General features: G+C 35.4%; 1 protein-coding gene across 1 annotated transcript in view; it reads right to left on the bottom strand.

Moving 5' to 3' along the window:
* Window positions 1-5830: 5830 nt before the first annotated feature.
* Window positions 5831-23479, bottom strand: part of cnksr3 (cnksr family member 3) — a 77405-nt gene continuing 59756 nt past the window's right edge. Inside the window, 5 exon segments of the mRNA NM_001113647.1 lie at window positions 5831-6250; window positions 9641-9727; window positions 12411-12598; window positions 13939-14066; window positions 18951-19097. Coding sequence (NP_001107119.1) covers window positions 5958-6250; window positions 9641-9727; window positions 12411-12598; window positions 13939-14066; window positions 18951-19097 — 843 coding nt within the window. The 3' untranslated portion in view covers window positions 5831-5957.

Genomic DNA, 23479 nt, shown 5'->3' with positions numbered 1-23479 from the left:
GAAGAGCCAGTTTGGACGGTGAGTTTGACCTGTAGAAGCCTCTAATGACGCTTTTCATTAGCATAATTGATTTAATCACTGGGGTCTCTTCATCACGTCTTCTGTGTTTAGCTTTTAAGCATCTATAATCAAATCTTTTCTTTCATTCTAATGAAGTTTTAACTGTGCATTTTTTTAAATTTTTTTATTTTTTGGAAAGGGCTTGAAGATCCGTGTGTGTTTGTTTGGTATTCCCTGCACTTCTGTTACTAACCACGACGGGGCAGTATTTGAAAGCAAAATAACGTTAGGCCTACTGTATATTTTCGCCTAAACATTAGCCCTTGAGGTAGTACAAGATAGGAAAAAAGTAATATATTTTAACTTTAATACCGAGAAGTCATTTCATTTTAGATGACATTTAGATGATATTCCTTTTTATCCATTACACGACACAATATAATAATACTGAAACAAAACACCATCTCATAGCAATAAACAAACATTTTGGAAATAAATAAATAAATAAAGGCAAATGTGTACAATTTGTATGTTTCCATTTAATTCAAACGAATCCCTGCTGTAAAATCCAGCTTAATCCAGCCTAGGCTGGTTGGCTGGTTTTAGTTGGTCGACCAGGCTGGTTTTAGAGGGGTTTTGGCCATTTCCAGGCTGGTTTCCAGCCATTTCCAGCCTGGTCTTAGCTGGTCAGGCTGGAAAATGACCAGCCAAATCCAGCTAAAACCAGCTTAACCAACCTGGTTTAAGCTGGACATAGCTGGTTTTGGCTGGACTCCCAGCTTGGCTAAGCTGGTCAAGCTGGTTTTAGCTGGTCATCTCCCAGTCTGACCAGCTAAGACCAGGCTGGAAATGGCTGGAAACCAGCCTGGAAGTGGCCAAAACCCCTCTAAAACCAGCCTGGTCGACCAGCTAAAACCAGCTTAAGCTGGATTTTTCAGCAGGGATACGTTTTCATTCAATTTGGATTCCCCAATCTGAATTGGTGCATGATTAGCCAATGTGATTTAGTACATTTTCATCTTAACTTAATTAGTATGTTAGTATTTACATCCAGTGTAAACCAATGCAGTTTCGTCCAATCAATTTGGGCGTTATTATCCAATTCCAAATAAAATTCTGTGAGATCGTGTTTTAGGGGCAACGCAGTGGCGCAGTAGGTAGTGCTGTCGTCCACAGCAAGAAGGTCGCTGGGTCACTGGTTCAAGCCTCTGCATATTTGTGAGGAGTTTGCATGTTCTCGCTGTGTTCATGTGGGTTTCCTCCGGGTGCTCTAGTTTCCCCCACAGTCCAAAGACATGCAGTACAGGTGAATTGGGTAGGCTAAATTGCCCGTAGTGTGTGTGTGGATGAATGTTTCCCAGAGATGGATTGCAGCTGGAAGGGCATCCGCTGCGTAAAAAAAGTGCTGGAAAAGTTGGCGGTTCATTCTGCTGTGGCGACCCTGGATTAATAAAGGAAAATGATGATAATGATGAGATCGTGTTTGAAGCAGAGAGCTATCCCTAACTATAGGTAGTACTAAATATTATACATTTTTCATGATATATATGTATATATATATTTATAGAGAGAGAGAGAGAGAGAGAGAGAGAGAGAGAGAGTTCACCTGTGGTAAATTCAGTTGATTGAACATGATTTGAGAAGGCATACACCTGTCTATATAAGGTTCCAGGGTTGACAGTGCATGGCAAAGCACAAACCACCAGGAATTGTATGTAGACCAAATTGTATGTGAAGCAAAGAGCTTAGAATGACCAAGAGCAGACACTCAATAGAACGTTCCATTGCAACAGCAGCGCCCAGCAGCAGCCCTTGATTCCGCCATTTTGGAGTTACTGTCGTGATGGTGAGCAGCTGCTTTGTTTTTCTATTTATTTATTTAAAAAGCACCTTGAAGCTGATATACAACCTGAAAGACGACAATACAACACTTATTATCAGAATTATCAGCACTTTTAATTGTTTATTTTACAGACTTATAGTATGCTGTTGTTCTATTGGAGTTTTCATTCCAAAATGGCCGCCGCGCCCTCTAGTGGCTGTTTCCCAAATTACACTGGAGTGTCGCTTCTTGGTCATTCTTAGCCAGGGGTTGGCAAACTCGGTCCTGGAGGGCCGGTGTCCTGCATAGTTTAGCTCCAACTCTGATCAAAAACACCTGAACATGCCAATCAGTGTCTTCAAGATCACTAGAAATCTATAAACAGGTGTGTTTGATTAGAGTTGGAGTTAAACTGTGCAGGACACCGGCCCTCCAGGGCCGAGTTTGCCCGTCCCTGTTCTAAGCTCTTTGGTTGAAGTCAAACTGATTCGCACACAAATCCAACACAAAAAGTCATGGCACGATAGAAATTTAAAGAATTTTTTATTAATAGCATCTGACAAAATAAGCATCAAGTAGTATCCTATGTTTCTCAAAACTATGACTTGCTGTAGTGTTACAGTACAGTACAGTAGGTGGTTTAAGACAGTTTGGTTGCATCCGATACTTTTGAAATGATGAGCAAAGTTCACAACAAAATAACCATTTATATGATCTAACTGTCAGTAAAATGCACACTGAGGTTAAGTTAGTGACGCGAGCAAAATTTCAGACTGTATTATCACCAACTTTACTAAACATCAAGTCTTTTGACTGCAGAAACTTCACACTGTTCTGCAAATTAATTCAGCCGGATTCTACGTCATTCAGAGAGGAATTAAAGGGATAGTTCACGCAAAAAAGAGAATCCTGTCATCATTTACTCTCCAAGTGTTTCCAAACCTGTTTAAGCATAGAGTGAAGAAAGCTGGAAACCTGCAACCGTCGACTTCCATGGATATTTTTCCTTATATTCTGGAAGTCAGTGGTTGCACGTTTTCATCTTTATTCGACATATGTGGAAAATGCAGGGTTTCACACAATTCTGCCATGTTGTTCCCACCCTAATTGTTTTTATAAATGCAAGTGGATTGAACATAAAATAATGAAGTTGTCCCAAATGAAATTTTGTTGATTCAGCTCATTTTAAATAAGCAAAACGGCAAAAATATTTTGAGTGAGTGTGTTCTAACTCATAAAGGTTTGAAAACACTTAGGAGAGGGTAAATATTGTGTAAAATATTAATTCAGGGTGAGCTATCCCTTTAAGAATTGTTTTCAAATTCAGTTTTAGAATTTGAGGTAGCCAACAGGATTTGAATACAAATGAACTGATCTTTTTTAAAATTGGAACAGACATTTAAGGAAGGTAATATCAGGACCTTTCATTGGCAATTTTTAAAAGACTACTTTTAATTTTAATACACTGAATTCAACTTCCTATCATTATGAATCAAACACCAATTACAACTTTTTGTGGTGTGGGACATAACTGATTTAAATTCACAATTGTGAACTAAAAGAGAAATTTTCTCAATCCTGAACCTTACAATTCGAAAGAGCTTTATTGCATATATATATATATATATATATATATATATATATATATATATATATATATATATATATATATATATATATTCACACACACACAGTTGAAGTCAGAATTATTAGCCACCTTGAGTTATTAGCCCTCGTTTACTTTTTCCCCAATTTCTGTTTAACGGAGAGAAGCATAATACATCTAAACATAATAGTTTTAATAACTAATTTCTAATAACTTATTTATTTTATCTTTGCCATGATGACAGAATATTTCCCAAACGATGTTTAACAGAGCAAGGAAATTTTCACAGTATGTCTGATAATATTTTTTCTTCTGGAGAAAGTCTTGTTTGTTTTATTTCGACTAGAATGAAAGCAGTTTTAAATTTTTTAAAACCCATTTTAAGGTCAAAATTATTAGCCCCTTTAGGCTATATATTTTCGATAGTCTACAGAACAAACCATCATTATACAATAACTTGCCTAATTACCCTAACCTGCCTAGTTAACCTAATTAACCAAGTTATGCCTTTAATAGTCACTTTAGGCTGTATAGAAGTGTCTTAAAAAACATCTAGTGAAATATTTTTTACTGTCATCATGGCAAAGATAAAATAAATCAGTTATTAGAAATTAATTAGTAAAACTATTATGATTAGTTAGTGTTGAGAAAAATCTGCTTTCTGTTAAACAGAGATTGGGGAAAAAATAAAAAGGATGGCTAATAATTCAGGGTAGCCTAATAATTCTGACATTGACTGTATATTAGGGTTGTCATGATAATGGAATTCAGTACCAATTGATACAGAAATGTTAAAAAAATCCATTTCCCTCTAACATTTGAGCGCTGTTGAGTGTGTTCTTAAACAGCGCTGATTTGCCATTGTGTTCATGTGCTCAACAGAAATGGCTGTGATTGGCCGTGAAGGTACTCACCGAACTCACTGCTGTTCACTGAGTGCAATCACAGATACAGGGACACTGGTGTGTTTCAAAGCCGTGAAGATCAGTCAATGTGTCAGTGAATCACTTGTATGTCAGCTTATAGACAAACCAGCTAATCAATGTGGCTTTAAAATGCTCAAGTGTCCCCGTTTTAGCGGTTACACTCAGAAAACAGCGGTGAGTTTGGTGAACTGATGACCTTCACGGCCAATCACAGTTTAAGAAGCGCTCAACTGCGCTCAAATGTTAACGAAAATAAACTTTTTAAAATTTTGGTATTGTGACAACCCTAATACACACACACACACACATATATATATATTTATACAACAGTTCTGTCTGGTTTTCGAATCTGATTGGCTGATAGCTATGACATATTTTAGTAATATCAGCACCCGCACAGCCTCTTTACCCTTTGTGTATTACTCCGCCCACATACAGCCAGCAACAAGCAGACACTACAGATCTAAAGTTTAAAAGATGCTTGCTCAGCTGTTTAACTGTCAGCTTATGATTTGAATCCAACGCAGAAGAAAGTAGTTCCTCATACAAAAGGGTTTTTGAGACTCTCCATGTTTGATGTTGTTTTTATATACACAATTATGCCGTCGAACTGTTGTATAAACGCAATATCACACTCATAGCAGTGCGATATGGCCCACTAGTGCTGATATACAGCCATATCGCACTACTACTCGTGTGATATTGCTCATATATATATATACACACACACACACACACACACACACACACACACACACATATATATACACACTAGTGTTGTCAAACGATTTTTAACTTTTAAACTAATGCAGTCAAACTAGTCGCTTTTAATCGCATCCAAATGTAATTGTGCCAATTTGGTGTATACAAGTATAAGCATGACTATATTGTATAAAAAGTGTTTATATATTTTAAAATTAAAATATAATATATTTAATAATATATATATATATATATATATATATTATTAAATTATATATTTGTAAACATATTTATTTATATTATTGTATTTATGTAGAGTATGTGTGTGCATTTATACATATATACATATCTACAAATAAACACAGTAGACATTATATATATATATATATATATATATATATATATATATATATATATATATATATATATATATATATATATTAGTAATGTAAATACAAACTTTCTTCTTGGATGCGAATAATAGTGATTAATTGTTTGTCACCACTAGTGTGTGTGTGTGCATATATATATATATATATATATATATATATATATATATATATATATATATATATATATATATATATATATATAAATTGAAATCAATTTGACTTATGTAAAGCATGTTTAAAAAAGAATGTTAATGCAAGTGAAAACTGTGTCGGACCACTACTATCTATAAATGTACAATATACACACACAAATTCAATAACTTATGGATAACACGCTTCCAGGTGAAAGTGGCGATCCTTTAAAAGACCTGATTAATCCGAGTTTTTCAGTAGTGTCTTTAATGCTGACGAGAGTAGCAGGCGTTTCAGCGAGGAGCGTCTTTAACACTGCTCAAACCCAATCCAGGTAACACTGTGAACATCAGCAGCCAGCCGGCCGGCGCGGGGCTTCAGTGTGTGAGCAGCTTGAGTCGGGCGATCCAGCTGCTGAAGACCGAAGGTTCAGACGGGGGTCTCTTAGAGGATTTGGAGGCAGGTTTGCGAGCGACTGCCTCCTGGTAGGGGATGGTGGCGCTGTTGTGCAGGTCAGCATTGATGAAGCACTGGCTGCCTCGGATGTGGTCCACCCCTCGCACCAGCTGCCGCTCTCCTGCTGGCCGATAGGGGAGGGGGTAACAGGGGGACTCCTCCGAGATGGTGGGGATCTGCTCGTTGCTCAGATACCTGTGCAACAGCTCATCACCTGAAGGTAGACAAGAGACAACTTATGAAACGCTTTCAATGAGCGATGTTTCACCATGACTGAAACCTTTTAAAGACATTCTCTGAGCTTTTCGAAGAGTCAGCTCAAATCTGACCATTTGATGCTCAAACGATTCATATTCCTTTCAAAGTTGGCCATTGCTTTAGCTTTCTTGATTGTATTTATTTATTTATTTGTTTGTTTATTTATTGTTAATCCAATGAAAAAGTAAATATCTTCAGCGTACTTCTCCTTACACTATTTGACAACCAACAATGTATAACTGTGGACATATTTTATATTAAAGAGCCCATATTATGGGTTTTTGAAAATTCCCCTCCATGTAGTGTGTAACACAGCTCTAAGTGAAGTGGAGTATCCAGCTAAAGCTTAAATCTGTAAGAGTACAGTGTTTAAAACAGTTGATTCATCTATAAAAGAGTCGACTCATAGTGCTTCAAACGAGTCGCCTTGATAACGAGTCATTAGGTGTTTCGCCATGACGTACGAATGAAACCAAGTTATTCACGTGCACGCGCAAACCGGGAGATTTCAAACCTGAGGCCCAGCCCTCTGACATAGAAACCCAGACACACCCACAAACACACACACACAAACATGCCGGTCGATTGAAGTCACACTGCAGATGGATATTATCGAGTCTCTACCCAAAGATGAAACCTCAGCATTATAACCAAGCAGTTGGAAACTACTGCAAACTACATGCTACAAAGAATACTTCATCGGCGTTTGTTAAAGGAAGGATCAGTAAAGAGTAACTTACTGATGGACGTCAGGATGGATTTTTCTTCCTCCATTTCTCAAGTGTAAATACGTGCGATTAAAGTTGTTGCCTCGTTTACTCTAGCTTGCAAATGTATTTAGTTGTGATTTGTTACTTGTAACCGCGTGTACTGTATCAGGTTAACTCGCTATATTCTCATATCGAGTGCAAAGCCACGTTAAAAACGCGACGCGTGCTGCTTTGTTTACGGAGCTCCGTGGACGAGGGTAGTGTGTGCGTGCGTGTGTGTGTGCGTGCGTGCGTTGTCGTCCGGAGGTATGTGTGTTTGTTTGTGTGTGCGCACGCTCGTTGTCGTCTGGAGGTGTGTGTGTGATTTTGTGTGTGTGTGCGCCCGCGCAAAGACGAGGGCAATATGTGTGTCTGTGAAAAGAGCAGAGTGAGACAAGCTAGGAGATCTCCTCAACTGTTTTTGGAGTTTTTGCTCAATAAAATAGTCAGTCGTCTGTATTTTCAAGTCCATGGTCTGTATTTACATTGACCCACTGGCAGCTAAAATCCACGCCTACACTATCGAGCGTGTATGAACTGTGATTACTTTTATATTGCTGATTAGCTGTTGGGCATTTCACTCTCTGACTGAAGGCAGTCGACCAATCGCAGCAGACTGTCATCGGTCCAATCAGCGCAGATTAGCTTCGCGCTAAGGAGGGGTTTGGGAACAAATGAATCACTGGACGATTCATACGGGAGTCGCTGGGATAATTAGGTAAAAATAAATGCAGATTATAAGACCATGAAAGTGTTTTTTGACCCTGCATGCATATTAAACTGTTGTTGGAGACCCTTACAACCAAAATATGACCCTATTTCATGTATAATATGGGCTCTTTAAAATCCTTTACAAATCTTTGCAAAACACACACAGCAGGAAACGTAAGTATTAAACACGTCACCGTTTTTCTCAAAATAACTTATTTCTAAAGGAGCAGTTGACTTAAAATGTTCACCAAATGTTGATAGCAAGCAAATAAATCCATATATGCAAAGAAAACTAAACTAAATACTTTACAAATGAAGTTATGTGTAATAAAATTATTCTTTTCATGTTCACAATCACAGATATTTCAAGTAAGAATTGGTAAAACGTGATGACGTCAGTAATATGCAAATTAACGTATGATGTAACCTAGCGACTTTTAGGGCAGAGCTTAGCACCTTTTCGTTGAAATTAGTTGGCAATAGTGACGGCAGCATTGCTACAACCTTCTCACATCTTTAAATTTCTACGTTTGTTTGTTTATTTATTGATAATCCAATAAAAAAGTAAATATCTTCAGCGTACTTCTACTCACACTATTTGACAAGTAACAATGTATAACTGTGGACAATTTTTATATTAAAATCCTTTACAAATTTTGAAAACCCATTTCTAAATGTGCTGTTGACTTAAAATGTTCACCATATGTTGATAGCAAGCAAATAAATCCATATATGCAAAGAAAACTAAACTAAATACTTTACAAATTAAGTTATGTGTAATAAAATTATTCTTTTCATGTTCACAATCACAGATATTTCAAGTAAGAATTTCAGAACTTGTCTAAGTTTATTACGCCTGAGAGATTACTGCAAATTCACTACACATCTATAAGTGAAGTTTCATAAACTAATTTCGAGAGGAGCACGTGATATGATTGTGCACCGCTGGCCACTCATCCGTTATCAGTAATAATCCAATCAGAGTGATCCTAGCTTAATATAAACAGATCTCTTTCTCCTTATTGCTCTATCTTCGTTTTGGAAGAATCCCCCCTTCCACCCCATCTCCTCCTTTTTCTCCCCTTTCTAAAGTGGGAGCTATCGAGACCTACCTGATCTCGGATCCCCTCATATGCTTATTGTCCGGGCGGGAGCCCTGGGCTCAAATATCTCCGAGCTCAGGGTTCTCTCCCGGGACAGCATGCCAAACCTACTATAAATGCCAAGCATATCTAAGTGGGAACTCTTGAATGATATACTGTATTCAAACAGCAATACATTTAGTTAAATTGACATGCTTGCATAAAGTGTAATGCAAATATAAATACCATAGGCTGTTAAATAAACAAATGGTAAAACGTGATGACGTCAGTAATATGCAAATTAACGTATGATGTAACCTAGCGGCTTTTAGGGCAGAGCTTAGCACCTTTTCGTTGAAATTAGTTGGCAATAGTGACGGCAGCGTTGCTACAACCTTCTCACATCTTTAAATTTCTACGTCGTAACAATGTAGCGAGCATGTAAGAGGCAACGTTACTATTTGAAAAAATGCAACGTTTGTACAGACATCGCTACAACGTAAATGTGTTTGTGGGAATATAATAGATAATTTATGTTTATAGCCAGAAGCGTCTCTTCCAGAATAAGCAATAGAGTCATGATTGAACATGAAAACTAGCTTGTGATAAGTAGCGTTTCTTCAGTAGCAACATGAAAACAAGTCTGTAAAAACCTTCCAAATATTTACCGAATGTCTGACACTATGAACTTCAGCTCTACAGCCCTGGAGCGGCTCTGTGTTTTCTGACCTTTGTCTTTTTCTGTCGGTGTAATTGTGCTCGTCAAACGTTTACGCTGACAGTCGGAGATTTACACACTCTTACCTTTTCTACCGAGAGCCCAGGGTCTGGATGGAGAGTCCGACATGCCCAGGCAAGTGTCTACCGGCATGGACACGGGACGAGGCTTTCCTAAAGCACCGGCACAAAAAGAAAGAGTCAGTCTAATTGAGTCCTGGCATGATCCCTGCTGGCTGACATTCATTTGAAGAGTTTGAATGAAAAGGAAGCTTTTGTTGGCATTGTGCATGAATGCCACAATTAAATGAGTCCTGACAGCCTATTTCTTTAACTGAACCACGTGTAATGATAGTCATTTCATTTCTGGAAGCAACTGACTTCATTTGGAGATTGAATGAATGTTGAGTGAGTGAGTCGCGTTGATTCACTGGAGGATTAGTCAGAACTGTTTATTAATTAAACTGTCTCCTGATTCATGAACTTAGTTGAACTGATATAATTTGAACTTATATATTTTGAGTTGGACTAAACTTGCCATCTTGTATTTTTTGCTTTGCATGCAGCAACTAGCAGTTTATTTAAAACACGTCTTGTCTGTATTGTATATGTTTGTTTACATCTGTATTGTGGTTTGCTTCAAGTTTATGATAATATAAGTAATGACTGATTTTGAGGGTCATTTTGATCCAGTTAAAAGACTCTGAAAAACATTCACCGTAGGATTCGGCAGACTGATTCAATCTGGTAACTTGTGATTTTTTGAATCTTTAAAAAAAAAAACTTCAGTGAGGAATTCATCAGGTTGATTGAAATCTTCAACTTACGATTTTGTGTCTTTTTTTAACCATTAAAAATATTGTCAGATAAAGACTCATGTTTTATGAGTGTTTTTGAGCCATTAAAAAATATATACTCACTAAACTGATTCAAACTGATTTTGTGAGTCTTTTTGAATCATTTTACAAGGCCCAGAAGTCACTCAATCAACCCGTCAGACCATTTCAGATGATTTTGTGAGCAAAAATCAGTATGTACAATAAAGACTCAACCAGTCATTCAGCACAGGATTTGTTAAATTGATTCAAATTGGAAACTTGTGAGTCTTTTTGAATCATTTAAAAAATATACTCAATAAAAGATTCATCAGACTGATTCGAATCAGTAACTTATGATTTTGTGAATCCTTTTAATTTATATTAAGACCTAGAAAATCATTTAATGAGGAACTAGTCAGACTAATTCAGATCAGTTAAGTATGAATTTGTGAGTGTGTTCCATTAAATTAAAAAGACTCACAAAATCATGAGTCTTTAGTAAAAAAAAAAAGACTCAGAAGTTTACTCATTGTGCAGTTCTTCAGAAGCTTTCAAACCAGTAACTTAGGATTTTTCAATTTAGAATTTTCAAATCAGTAACTCGGGATTTTGTGAATCTTTTTGAACCATGACAATTTGTAGTCAATAAAAGATTCATCAGACTGATTCAAATCAGAAACTCGTGATTTTGTGAATCTTTTTGAACCATTACAATATGTACTCAATAAAAGATTCATCAGACTGATTCAAATCAGAAACTCGTGATTTTGTGAATCTTTTTGAACCATTACAATATGTACTCAATAAAAGATTCATCAGACTGATTCAAATCAGTAACTCGTGATTTTGTGAATCTTTTTGAACCATTACAATTTGTACTCAATAAAAGATTCATCAGACTGATTCAAATCAGAAACTCGTGATTTTGTGAATCTTTTTGAACCATTCCAATATGTACTCAATAAAAGATTCATCAGACTGATTCAAATCAGAAACTTGTGATTTTGTGAATCTTTTTGAACCATTACAATATGTACTCAATAAAAGATTCATCAGACTGATTCAAATCAGAAACTTGTGATTTTGTGAATCTTTTTGAACCATTACAATTTGTAGTCAATAAAAGATTCATCAGACTGATTCAAATCAGTAACTCGTGATTTTGTGAATCTTTTTGAATCGTAGAAAAAGACTCAGCAATTCAGCCAGTGTGCAGTTCTTCAGACTGATTCATACCAGTAACTTAGATTATTGTGAGTCTTTTTGAACCATTGAAAAATACACTTACTATGGGATTCAATAGACTGATTCAAACCAGTAATACATGATTTTGTGATTCTTTTTTAATTATTTCAAAAGGCCCAGAAAATCACTCAATGAGGGACCTGTCAAAACCGTACAGCATGGATTGTGAGTCCGTTAAAAAACAACAACACACACATTCAATGAGGAATTCAGCTGGCTAACTGAAATCTTCAGCTTATGAAGCTTATTGCAATATGTAGTCAATAAAATACTCATCAGACTGATTCAAATCAGTAACTGGTAATTTTGTGAATCTTTTTGAACCATTACAATATGTACTCAATAAAAGATTCATCAGACTGATTCAAATCACTAACTCATTATTTTGTGAGTTTTTTTAATCATTTAAAAATATACTCAATAAAAGATTCATCAGACTGATTCAAATCAGTAACTCGTGATTTTATGAATCTTTTTGAAAAATTGAAAAAGACTCAGTGATTCAGTCAGCCTGCAGTTCTTCCGACTGATTCAAACCAGTAACTTAGGATTTGTGAGTCGTTTTGAACCATTAAACATATACTGTTACTTAATAAAAGATTCATCAGACTGATTCAAATCGGTAACATGATTTTGTGAGTCTTTTCAAACAATTTTAAAAAGCCCAGAAAATCACTCAATGAGAAACCTGTCAGACCAGCTCAGACCAGTAAAGCATGAATTGTGAGACCTTCTAGTCTTTTTAGGCTACTTGGGTGAATTGCAAAAACAGAAAGTGTTAAGCAGGTACTAACCTCTTGATGGGGTTCGCTGTCTCATTCGTGCTTGTGGGACGGCGGCTTCAGCTGGCTGTACTGTAGGTTTATTGTTGTAGTCGCTGATATTTGAGCGCCGTCTATTAGCTAAATCTAGAGATGAGTTTGGAGATTCTGAACCTTTCGGTCTCATCTTCACTCCTGCATATTCACTCTTCTCTGCATCTCTGTAGAGAAATACAGAAGCATTAAAACTTTATGAGACCAAGAAAGCCTTAAAGCTGTACAGGAAAAAAATGATTATATGGTGGTGCATGAAGTATATTAAGTCTAAAATAATAAAATAAAATAAAATAAATGGTGGAGCATGAAATAAAAATGAAATGAAATAAAATAAAATAAAGTAAAATAAAAAAAAATTGTGGAGCATAAAGTATAAAAAATAAATAAATAAAATCAATAATGGAGCATGAGATATAGAAAATAAAAAAAAATTAATTAATTAAAAATAAAATTGTGGAGCATGAAGTATAAAAATCAAATAAAACAGAAATAAATAAAAATAAAATAATTGGTGCAACATGAAATATAAAATAAGATAAAAATAAATAAATAATAAATAAAAAAAAACAAAAATAAAACAGTGGTGCACGAAGTATACAAATCAAATAAATAATAAACAAAATAAAATAAACGGTGGAGCATGAAATATAAAATAAAAATAGCATAAAATATAACAAAATAACAAAATAAATAAAATAAATATAAAAATAAATAAAAAGAATAAAAAAATGGTGGAACATGAAATTAAAATTTTTATTTAATTACATTAAATTGTGGAGCCTGAAAGATAAAATAAATTTAAAAAATTAAATTAAATAAAACTGTGAAGCATGTAGTATAAAATAAAATAAAATAAAATAAATGGTGGAACATAAAAAATAATAAAATAGCACAAAGTATAAAATAACAAAATAAATAAAATAAATCTAAAAATATTAAAATAGATATTAAAAAATTAAATGGTGGAGCATGAAATAAAAACATTCAATTGACTTGTTGAGCATAAAGTATATATATATATTTTAAATAAATGGTGGATCATAAAAAAAATAATAATAAAATAAAACTGTGGAGCATGAAGTATATAATAAATTAAAAATAAATATTAAAAAAACAAATAAATGGTGGAGCATGAAATGTAAAATAAAATAGCATGAGGGATAAAATAACAAAATAAAAAATAAAAAATAAGATGTTGGACCATAATTTGAAAAAAATAAATAAAAAAAATAAAATAAAATAAGATGCAAAAGCATGATTTAAAAATAATAAAATAAAAATTATAATTTTGAAGAATATAATATAAAAAATGTTATTATTAAAATTGTGGAGCATGTAAAATAAAATAATAAATGTAGCAATGAAGCTTTCTAAAAAAAAATCTGAATTCTTGTACTCCATTAACACCTATCGTGTTTATGCTTAAAATAACGCACAAATCTCAAATGTTCGCAAATTAATTCAATATAATGGTGATACATTATCAGAGAAACAGATTACTGACCGTGGGCTATAGGGCACTGAAGGAGGAGGAGGAATATACAGATCTAAAATGGCAGGTTTCTCCGGCCGCCTGATAGACATTTGCACAGGATGTCTGGATGACTGGGTGGCAGGCACAAACGATGGGCTCTGAAACAAACACAGTTATTAATCCCTCGTTTCACCCCATTTAACCCATATTTACACATGATAGCTGCGAGGAAACCCTTGCTAAATTACACCTTGCACAATCTATTCAATGAGATTAGTCGGATCGCAGAGCTTATCATTTGAATCCACAGACCTTTGATCTCCACATTAAATTAGTACAATGAGACGCTTTGTTGGGTTCTTTTTCTCAATCTCAAGCTCCTGCTTTGTTTTTGTAAGACGTGCAAGGTTTTGTTGGAAGTAGACTTTCTTTAGGCCTTTAATCATATATTTTGCTAGGGCAGGAATGGATTTAGATCCAGATTATTCCCAGAGTACTGTTCTCCTTTTGTAAAAAAAATGTGTTTTTACACTGTAAGTTCCTCTTTGGATTATGTCAATTGCATAAACAGATATTCAGAAGAACATTTATTTGCAAACACGGCTCTCATTCATTGAGGGTGCATTATGCAAAGTGGAATTATCAATTGCATATTCATGGGAACGTCCAAAAAAATACAAAGAAGTCACAATTAAAGATTTTTATTTTACACCAAAAATCAATAGCAGGTCCCACTTTATATTAAGTGTCCCTAACTACTATGTACTTACATCAAAACAATAAATACAATGTACTTACTGTGTTTATAATGTATTTGAGAACACTTGTGGTGCTTTTAAGTTGGGATAGAGGTTGGGTTATGGACAGGTTTGGTGGTATGGGTAGATTTAAGGGTGGGTTAAGGTGTAAGGGATGGTCAACAGTGTATTTACAAATGTAATTACAAAAGTTAATTACAGATGTAATTACATACGTGTATTTAATCAAGCTTAAGTACACAGTAAACACATGTATTTACACAATAAGTACATTGTAACAAACTATTAATTCCTGTGTAAGTACATATTAGTTAAGACCACTTAATATAAAGTGGGACCCAATAGCATATTAAGCAAAGATTGTTTGCCATGAAGTTCCTTCTGTAAATTAAATCAAATTTTTTATTAGTAATATTTAGGGATGTAACAGTATCAGAATTTCACGGTACGATCATACCTCGGTATGAATGGCACGGTACGGTATTCATTGAATAATTTACAGGAAAAACAAAACTAATGAAAAGACTCGAAAAAAGTGCCAAAAGTGCTTATTTACCTTAGCACTGAACATATCAATGATATACAAATTAGCCATCTATCTGCAAGTTTCGAAACAGGAACTTCAATTTTTCAATTTTAATAACAAAAAACTATTAAACCATATTAAAAAATAAAGTTTCAATTTAGTATTGTTGAAAATTCATCACATTCAACAATTAATCACTCACTCACTTAGATAGAGATGGTTTTTTTTAAGGAAAATTATCATATAACTATAATCTGGTAAAAGCTGGGATCTCTGGGCATTTACAATGTCCCCTGCAACAGAAAAAAACCCTCTCATTTGGGACTGAGGTTTCTGGGACAGAGAGATATGATTTAGCCAAGGTTGACAGCAGTGGGTAACGCTGTGCATTGTCTTTCCACCACTTGAGAGGACAAGCCATGAGTGAGATAGAGGTCTCTTTGCGGTACAAGTCAATGTCTGCATCAATCTAAAGCCTGATTTATACTTCTGCATTAAGTGACCGGCGTAACCCACGGCGCATGCAACGCGCGTAGCTGTGCATTTATACTTCTGCGCGCTGTCTCTGTTGGTCTGCATTAACACTTCCGAAACGCTAGTTGGCAGTGAGGTGTTAATGTTCCTCTGTGTCGAGTTTCTTCTCTGCTTTTTTGCTTTTCCTGAACACTTCCGGGATGTACAAGTGGCTCAAACTCGCTCATTTTGAGGCAGGAACCGGCGGACGTGCAGCAACTTTAACTATGAGGTAGACACAAAACAAAACTTTCCATCCAGAGCTCCTTCACGGGACTCCACACTTGTAAACAATCGCTCGCGCCATTCGCGCGGCTCTCGGTCTCGCCCAGACTCGTCAGCGCTACCAAGCCGACCAATCACAGAGCTTACGCTACGCGTCGTTGCGACGTGTAGTTACATTTTTTGAGAGGTGCACGTCAGTGACGGCGATGGCCAAGGCGAAGGGCTATGCATCAGCATACGTTTAACGCAGAAGTATAAATCAGCCTTTAGGAGAACAATCTCTCTGGACAATAGACCCACCAAAGTCACATGGAATGTTTTGATAATGTTTTTGGCTCCTTTTTTGAAAAGTCTCAGGACCATAGCTGTCTATGGAGGATGAGAGAGCTCCAGGATTTCATCTAAAATATCGTCATTTGTGTTCCAAAAATGAACAAAGGTCTCAGGGGTTTGGAAAAAACATGACGGCGAGTAATTAATAACAGAATTTTCATTTTTTAAGTAAACTAACCCTTTAGAGTCAGGTAAAAATTAATTTACTACTACTTAAACTACTACTTAAAACAATCGGTTAATTCTGTATGGGTAACTTTTACAATCATAAGTAAGTTTTCGCACAGTGAAAAGTGTGTTTCTTGAGCGGCGGTTTACAGTCTGACCTTTAAAAGAATGAAAGAAAGAAAGGCGTTTTAGGAGAGTCTAATATTAGCTCCAGCGTTTCTACAATCAATGGCAGTGTGACATTTGGACCGGGAGTTTAATCAGGTAAAAAACACACATCCTGACGTGAAGCCCTGCAGTCCTCACTGCTGTTAATCAACAAGAATGTGTGACACCGACATGCGCTTTCAGAGGCAAGTCAACGTGCGTGTGTGGAGGGGAAGAACTGTTTCATTGTTTTACTTCTGCAACACCCATACAAACACATCTACATTGCGTTCAAACAATGAGAGTTCATGGAGTTTGTGAAACACAGAAACACTAATGTAGTAAAATAGAAGCACAATCGATATTTGTCCACGACTATATATATATAACAATCTATAAATAGCAAACAGGACTTCTGCAGGATTCACCAAGTCAAAATGAAGACTTTTTAAGACCATTATGACTGAAATTTCAGACTTATACAGGACTAAACCTGAAGAATTTTTACCGAGTTGTGTACATACGCTTTATATATAAACATAAATATTAAGGGCTTGACGTTAACACCACCAACCTGCCAAATGCAGGTAGATTTCAGCTGTGTCGGGTTAGACAGCCGTTCCACTAGCCACCTTGGCTGGTTGAAGATAATTTTAAAATTGTAGTTTTATTAAAAGCATGGTTCAACAGCCCAATATTCGTGCAAATGTGATCTTAGAATCGAAAAGCAGCAAGACTGACATAAATAACTGTGTCTGTGCAAGCAAAATAAAAGCAGGTGAATACCGTATGAGAGGATGAACACTCGCACGCTTGGGTGATGTGATGTGCATGACTGTTAAAAAGCGCGTACGCTCCTGTTTACTTGCGCTAGGCAATCGTGCCTAGAGGAAATGCAACTGGTGCGATCGGTTCTTTTTTAAATAGACTGGACAAACAGTGCACCCAAAGTCTTTATAATTCTGTTATTTTATAATTGTTTTAATTAATTTAAATATATATATATATATATAATATATATAATAGTAATTTATTAATTTATTTGTTTGTTTATAATTTCGTTATTTATGTATTTGTTTGTTTATAATTCTGTTATTTATTTATCTATTTATTTATTATTTTTTACTTTGATTTTATTATTTATTTATTTGCTTGTTTTTATTTATCTTTTTGTTAATCTTTTTAATTAATTAATTAATTATTTATTTGTTTGTTTGTTTATAGTTCTGTTATTTATTTGTTTATAATACTGTTATTTTTTTGTTTGTTTGTGTATAATTCTGTTATTTATTTATTTTTTTACTTTTATTTTATTATTTATATATTTGCTTATTTTTATTTATCTATTTGTTAATCTTTTTAATTAATTAATTTATTACTTATTTGTTTGTTTGTTTGTTCATAGTTCTGTTATTCATTTGTTTATAATACTGTTATTTATTTGTTTGTTTGTTTAAATTTTTTTTTTCACTTTTATTTTATTATTTACTTATTTTTATTTATCTATTTGTTTGTCTTTTTAATATTTTTTTATTTCCTTGTTTATTTGTTTATTTATTTATAATTCTGTTATTTTTTTACTTTTTATTACTCATTATAGCAGTGTTTCCCAACCATGTTCCTTTAGGCACACCAACAGTACTTACTTTTGATGTCTTCTTTATCTGACCCATTAACTTCAGGAGTTGGAGTCTTTTCTAATGTTCTGATAAGTTGATTCAGATGTCTTTGATTCGAGAAGAGGTTGAAAATGTGTACTGTTGATGTGGCTTTAGAAACAGGGTTGGGAAACAATGAATTATAGTAACGTAAAAGTCACTTTTATTCAATTTGATGTGTCGTTGCTGAATAAAATGAATTATTATTTTCATGAAAGTTTTGATGGTTGTGTGCATTAATCTGCCAAAAACAATACTTTAAAATAACTATTTTAAGTTTCAATATATTTTAAAATGTATTTTTATATTTTTATTTTCCCTGATGGCATGTAATGCTTCATTTTCAGCATCAGATTTCGACAATTAATGGAAAAAGTATTGCATTTTTATTATTTCTTTTTATAATAATGTATTTTGCTCAAATAAATGCATCTTTGCTGAATAAAATTTAAAAAATCTAATATTTATCAGTTAAAAACAAAACAAATAGACGTATACTGCATGTCATTTCATTTTAAGGTGAAGTGTGTACTTTATACATGACTAAAACATATAGTTATGGGGATGGAAAATACTTTTTTCCAGCCATTCAAATCACTAAAAGTGGGCAATAGTAAGTCTAAAACTGTGCAGAAAGGCAGACTTTTCTACAAACCTGATGTCAATAGCATATTAAGTACAACCCTGAATCTAAACAGACGTAAAGAACAGTACCTGGATGACGGGGGGTCTCCAGCGCATGTTCTTCAGTGGTGCAGGAGTGAAGCTGCAGGTTCCCGACGGTCTTTTCTTCACCATCAGGGTCACATTTTGAGGGTCTTCCCTGAGCTTCTCCACCAGATTCTTCAACTGCCAGCCCACCTGAGACAACAGCAGCACAGCGGTTTATATTTCTCACCAAAATTCGCAGATCATATTTCACCCTAAACTTATTATCAGAAATAGAGAGGTTTAAAGAAAGTTTGAATGAAAATTAAGTCTATTTCTAGTCCCTTTAAAAATAAATAAATATATTTATATTAAGGCATTATATTTCTCATTAATACAATATCATTTCACAACCTTAATAATAATTGTGATAAAGATTGATATATCAAATAGTTTTTGTATTTTGTGGTTGACTGTTTATTCATGGTTATGAATTGCATTATGAGACTTTAAGGTTTGCTTTGTCGACTTCTGATGCTGAAAATACAACTGTGCAGAAGTGACTTTTAGTTACATTGCAGTAGTTTAAAATAATATAATGTATAAGAGATAATATATAAAGTCTTTAAGTTTGTAAAATAACAATAAAAGAAGAACTTGCGTTTATAAAAAAAAAAAACGCCCTTAATTTACAACACCAACCCAGATAAATATCAGTTCAAACTATTAAAAATATTATTAAAAGTCACCTTTTCAAGCTTTTCAACATCGAAAGTTGTTGGAGGAGAGATCATTGTGCTATAATGCAGTTCAAAAGCAGAAATAACTGAATAAACCCCCATTAACTTACTAAATACTGGAAGAAAATGCTAATTAATGGATATAATTTACAAACATTATTCTCATTCTGTCACAACTTGTGTACTTTATGTTTGTGCGTGTGTTTGTGTGTATGTGCACGCATCAATTCTGATAGAATGAATGCTAAAGCTCAATCTCTCATTAGACAGTATCTTATTCAAAAAAGGCTATTTCTGTAATTGCAATGTATTTATTTTTCAATTTATCAATTTATCAATGTAATGTATGAGTCTTTATTCTAGTACACTGGTTCTCAAACTTTTTTCATCAAGTACCACCTCAGAAAAAAATTGTCTCTACAAGTACCACCAAAATGAGCAGTATTGAAATACAGTAGTGTAGAAGGCCTAGCAAAGCAGCTACACCTCTGCACAGTTAGAAAAACGTGGCAGATTACCTCAGAAATATAGCCTATATGTCATATATGGCATATTATATACATCATTTTTGATAAATTTTGAAATGTGTGTCGCATGTACGACATATTTCATTCCTCCGCGTACCACTAGAAGGCAGCCTGCGTACCACTAGTGGTACACGTACCACAGTTTGAGAACCACTGTTCTAGTAACTTTCATTTAGTATATACACCAGTTTTTTTGCTCTAAATTGTACCATCATTCATCTTCTAAACATTTTTGATTTAATTCTACTTCATTTACTACAACCACATTCCCCTTTTATGATTGATGCATCGTCAAACTTTTTACTTTAACTTAATTGACCATTTTTGACTAATTCTAATTAATTTCTCATCAACCAAACATGTTTTCCTTTTTACACCTAAAACAGAAATGCCCTTGAGTAAAGAAAAAAAAGACTTATTTTAAAAATAATATTCTCATGTGTAAGCCGGTTTTAATGTATTTTGACACTTAATTGCACACTATTTAGTTAAATGAGATAACAGTTTAAATATATATTAAAGGTAATTAGCTAAACAGTGCACTGTGACCCACTTAAGTAGGATTAAACTTCATCTTCGTAATTATTATCATATTATGCAATTTCATAATTACTCCATGAAATATAGTTCAAGAGCACTGCTGAGAGTTCTGTCTCAAATAAACTTCGAAAGGCTCCATGAAATTAAAATAAAGTTTGTTAGTATCAGTATTGTTAGCTCTACAAGCTAGTGTGCTCCAAAACGATGACAAAACTAGCGTTTAGAAGCTGTAAAACATGTCAAGCTTGTAGTTTGTCACTACAGGGGTGTCCAAACTCGGTCCTGGAGGGCTGGTTCTCTGCATAGTTAAGCTCCAACTTACTTAAACACACCTGCCTGGAAGTTTCAAGTATACCTAAAGAGCTTGATTATCTGGTTCAGGTATGCTTAATTGGGGCTGGAACTAAAATATGTAGGACACCGGCCCTCCAGGACCGAGTTTGGGCACCCTTGGCCTAAATGGATGAACGGTTTTCATCTTACAGCTTCTTATCACATCATAACCAATCAAATGCTCTTTAGTATCTGACATGCTCCGCCCCCTGTAAGACGCTTCTCATTTGACATGCTTGAGTTCAATCAATCTTCCTGGCAAAACATTGATAGTATGCTGATTTACTAACTGCTTAGACATGACTACTAAAAGTCAGATCTGACTCGAGAGTCACACCAAGATTCTTGACCTTGTTTTTTGTTATTTGACCTATAGAGCCAAGATACGCATTCACCTTGAGAACCTCATCTCTTTTCCCAAAAGCAATGACATTTTCTCTTTGTTTAACTGAAGGAAATTTTGGCACATGCAATTGTTAATTACATCAATGCATTGGCAGAGGGTGTCACTGGGGCTGTAGCAATGACTGTAAAAAATATGGACGACGCGACAGCCCCTTTTCCCATTGAACGCCTTGAGGGCAAAACGTTTGCTTGACGGGCACACACTGTCGCAAAAGACTGCTGAAATTGGAGTCGAGCTTCCAACCAAACGCTTTATGTAAAATCAACCACGCCCCCCGAACTTCTCAGCATGCGTTTGCTGTCATATAAACACAAATGGATGTAATAACTTTAACAAATATGAGGGTTTTATATATTCAATCGCGCCAGCTCCGGGCCGCAGCGCATAACCTACTCGCGGCGACGCGGGCTGATTCCAGCTCGCTCGGCCTCCGCATCTGGCTCGATTGACTCGGGCTGGAATCGGGCAGTGAGTCCAGGCATCCAGAGTAGGTCCAGCAGAGGTAGTCAGTCTGAGCTCTGAGGGGTAAGTCTCCGGCAGGCGAGAATCTAGCCGGAACTGGACCGAGTGTATTTTGCTATCTGGGTGGTTAGGCGTGTATCAGCAAACTAATAAAGCCCGAAAAAAGCCCTGACCTTAGCGAATAAACAGTGTTCCACCAGGATCATGTATGTCAGAAACTATAGTTTACTGCTGAACTCATTTTGTCATGGTAAAATAACACAGAAATTGAATAATAACACTTCAGTCTCCTGCTGAAGCTCAGACGCGCTGCTTTGAGAAACTGTCAATCACAGCTGTCAATCACGATGACACGCCCAGCATTAAATTACTGCTAAAAACAAACTGTTTACAGAAATGAAGATCTGCACCTATTTCAGCACAATAACCAGTGCCTTAATCGACCAGAACTATCTTTCGGGACATTTTATTGCAAGTGTAATAATTTTTTTTATTTGGGCTCAAGTCTCCTTTATTAACACGGAGGAGGCGGGCTTTATGACTTGTACTGCAGCCAGCCCCCAGGGGGCGATCTAACGGCCGAGACCTTCACTCAAACGCAGGCTTGCGGCACACTTAGGCTGTAGTCATTAGGCAGTAAGGCTAACGCCCCATTCACATGGGGCGTCAGCGTCAACGCTTCCCATTCACTTTGAATGGGTGACATCAGGCATAGCCAAACTGCATTGTGGATCCGCTGAAGTGTCAGCCAATCAGATTGCTGTATGCAAATACACCAGCTAGACAGTGGCCCATTGCTGACAGAATTTCATTGGCTGACGCTGCTATGACGATCGCATTAGCCCCAACTTCAGACACGCCTTCAGTCAAGTGTTGATGCTGAAGCCCCGTGTGAAAAGGCCGTAAGTAGATCTGAGTGTCCTCAGCATAGCTGTGGTGGGAGATTTGGCTTTTTTCCGCATTATTTGGCTCAGAGGGAGCATATAACAACAGAGTTGCCAGATTTGAACCTTGTGGGACTCCACGTCACAGGTGTCCACCCTGACCTATGGTCACCTATACTGACATAGTAAACTCTCCCTTCAAGGTAAGATTTGAACCATTTGAGGACCGTGCTAGACAGCCCAACCTAGTTTCCCAGCCTATCCAGAAGTATGCTGTGATCGACAGTGTCAATTGCAGCACTGAGATCGAGCAGTACCAGCACTGTTAGTTTATCTGAATCTGTATTTAGGCGGATTTACATCAAACATCGAATAAAAATGCTAATTTTAAAGCACTTCATAAGACCTTTAATGTCACGCTTTTATTAAAACGTTTATCTTTACTGTACTAAATTGTATATTTAAATGTAAATAACACTAAATTTAAAAATCAGAATCAGATATTTGACATGTGCTTGCCAAAACACTCTCTATAAATCAAAGCTATGATTTAAAGGTGCAGTAGGTGATTGTCTTCAGAAACATTTGTTGTTGTGCTGGTTGAAAGTCTCTTCACAGTCTAATAGTAATGATTACAGTAAATGATCTAAATGTGTTTATATGTATTTTTATATTCTGGGTAAAGCATAAAACTAAAAAATGT

Source organism: Danio rerio, chromosome 20 (assembly GCF_052040795.2).
Source record: "Danio rerio strain M-AB ecotype USA chromosome 20, GRCz13ab, whole genome shotgun sequence".
Classification (NCBI taxonomy): Eukaryota; Metazoa; Chordata; class Actinopteri; order Cypriniformes; family Danionidae; genus Danio; species Danio rerio.
The sequence above is the reverse complement of the archived record's forward strand: the minus strand, read 5'-3'. Positions and strand labels throughout refer to the sequence as shown.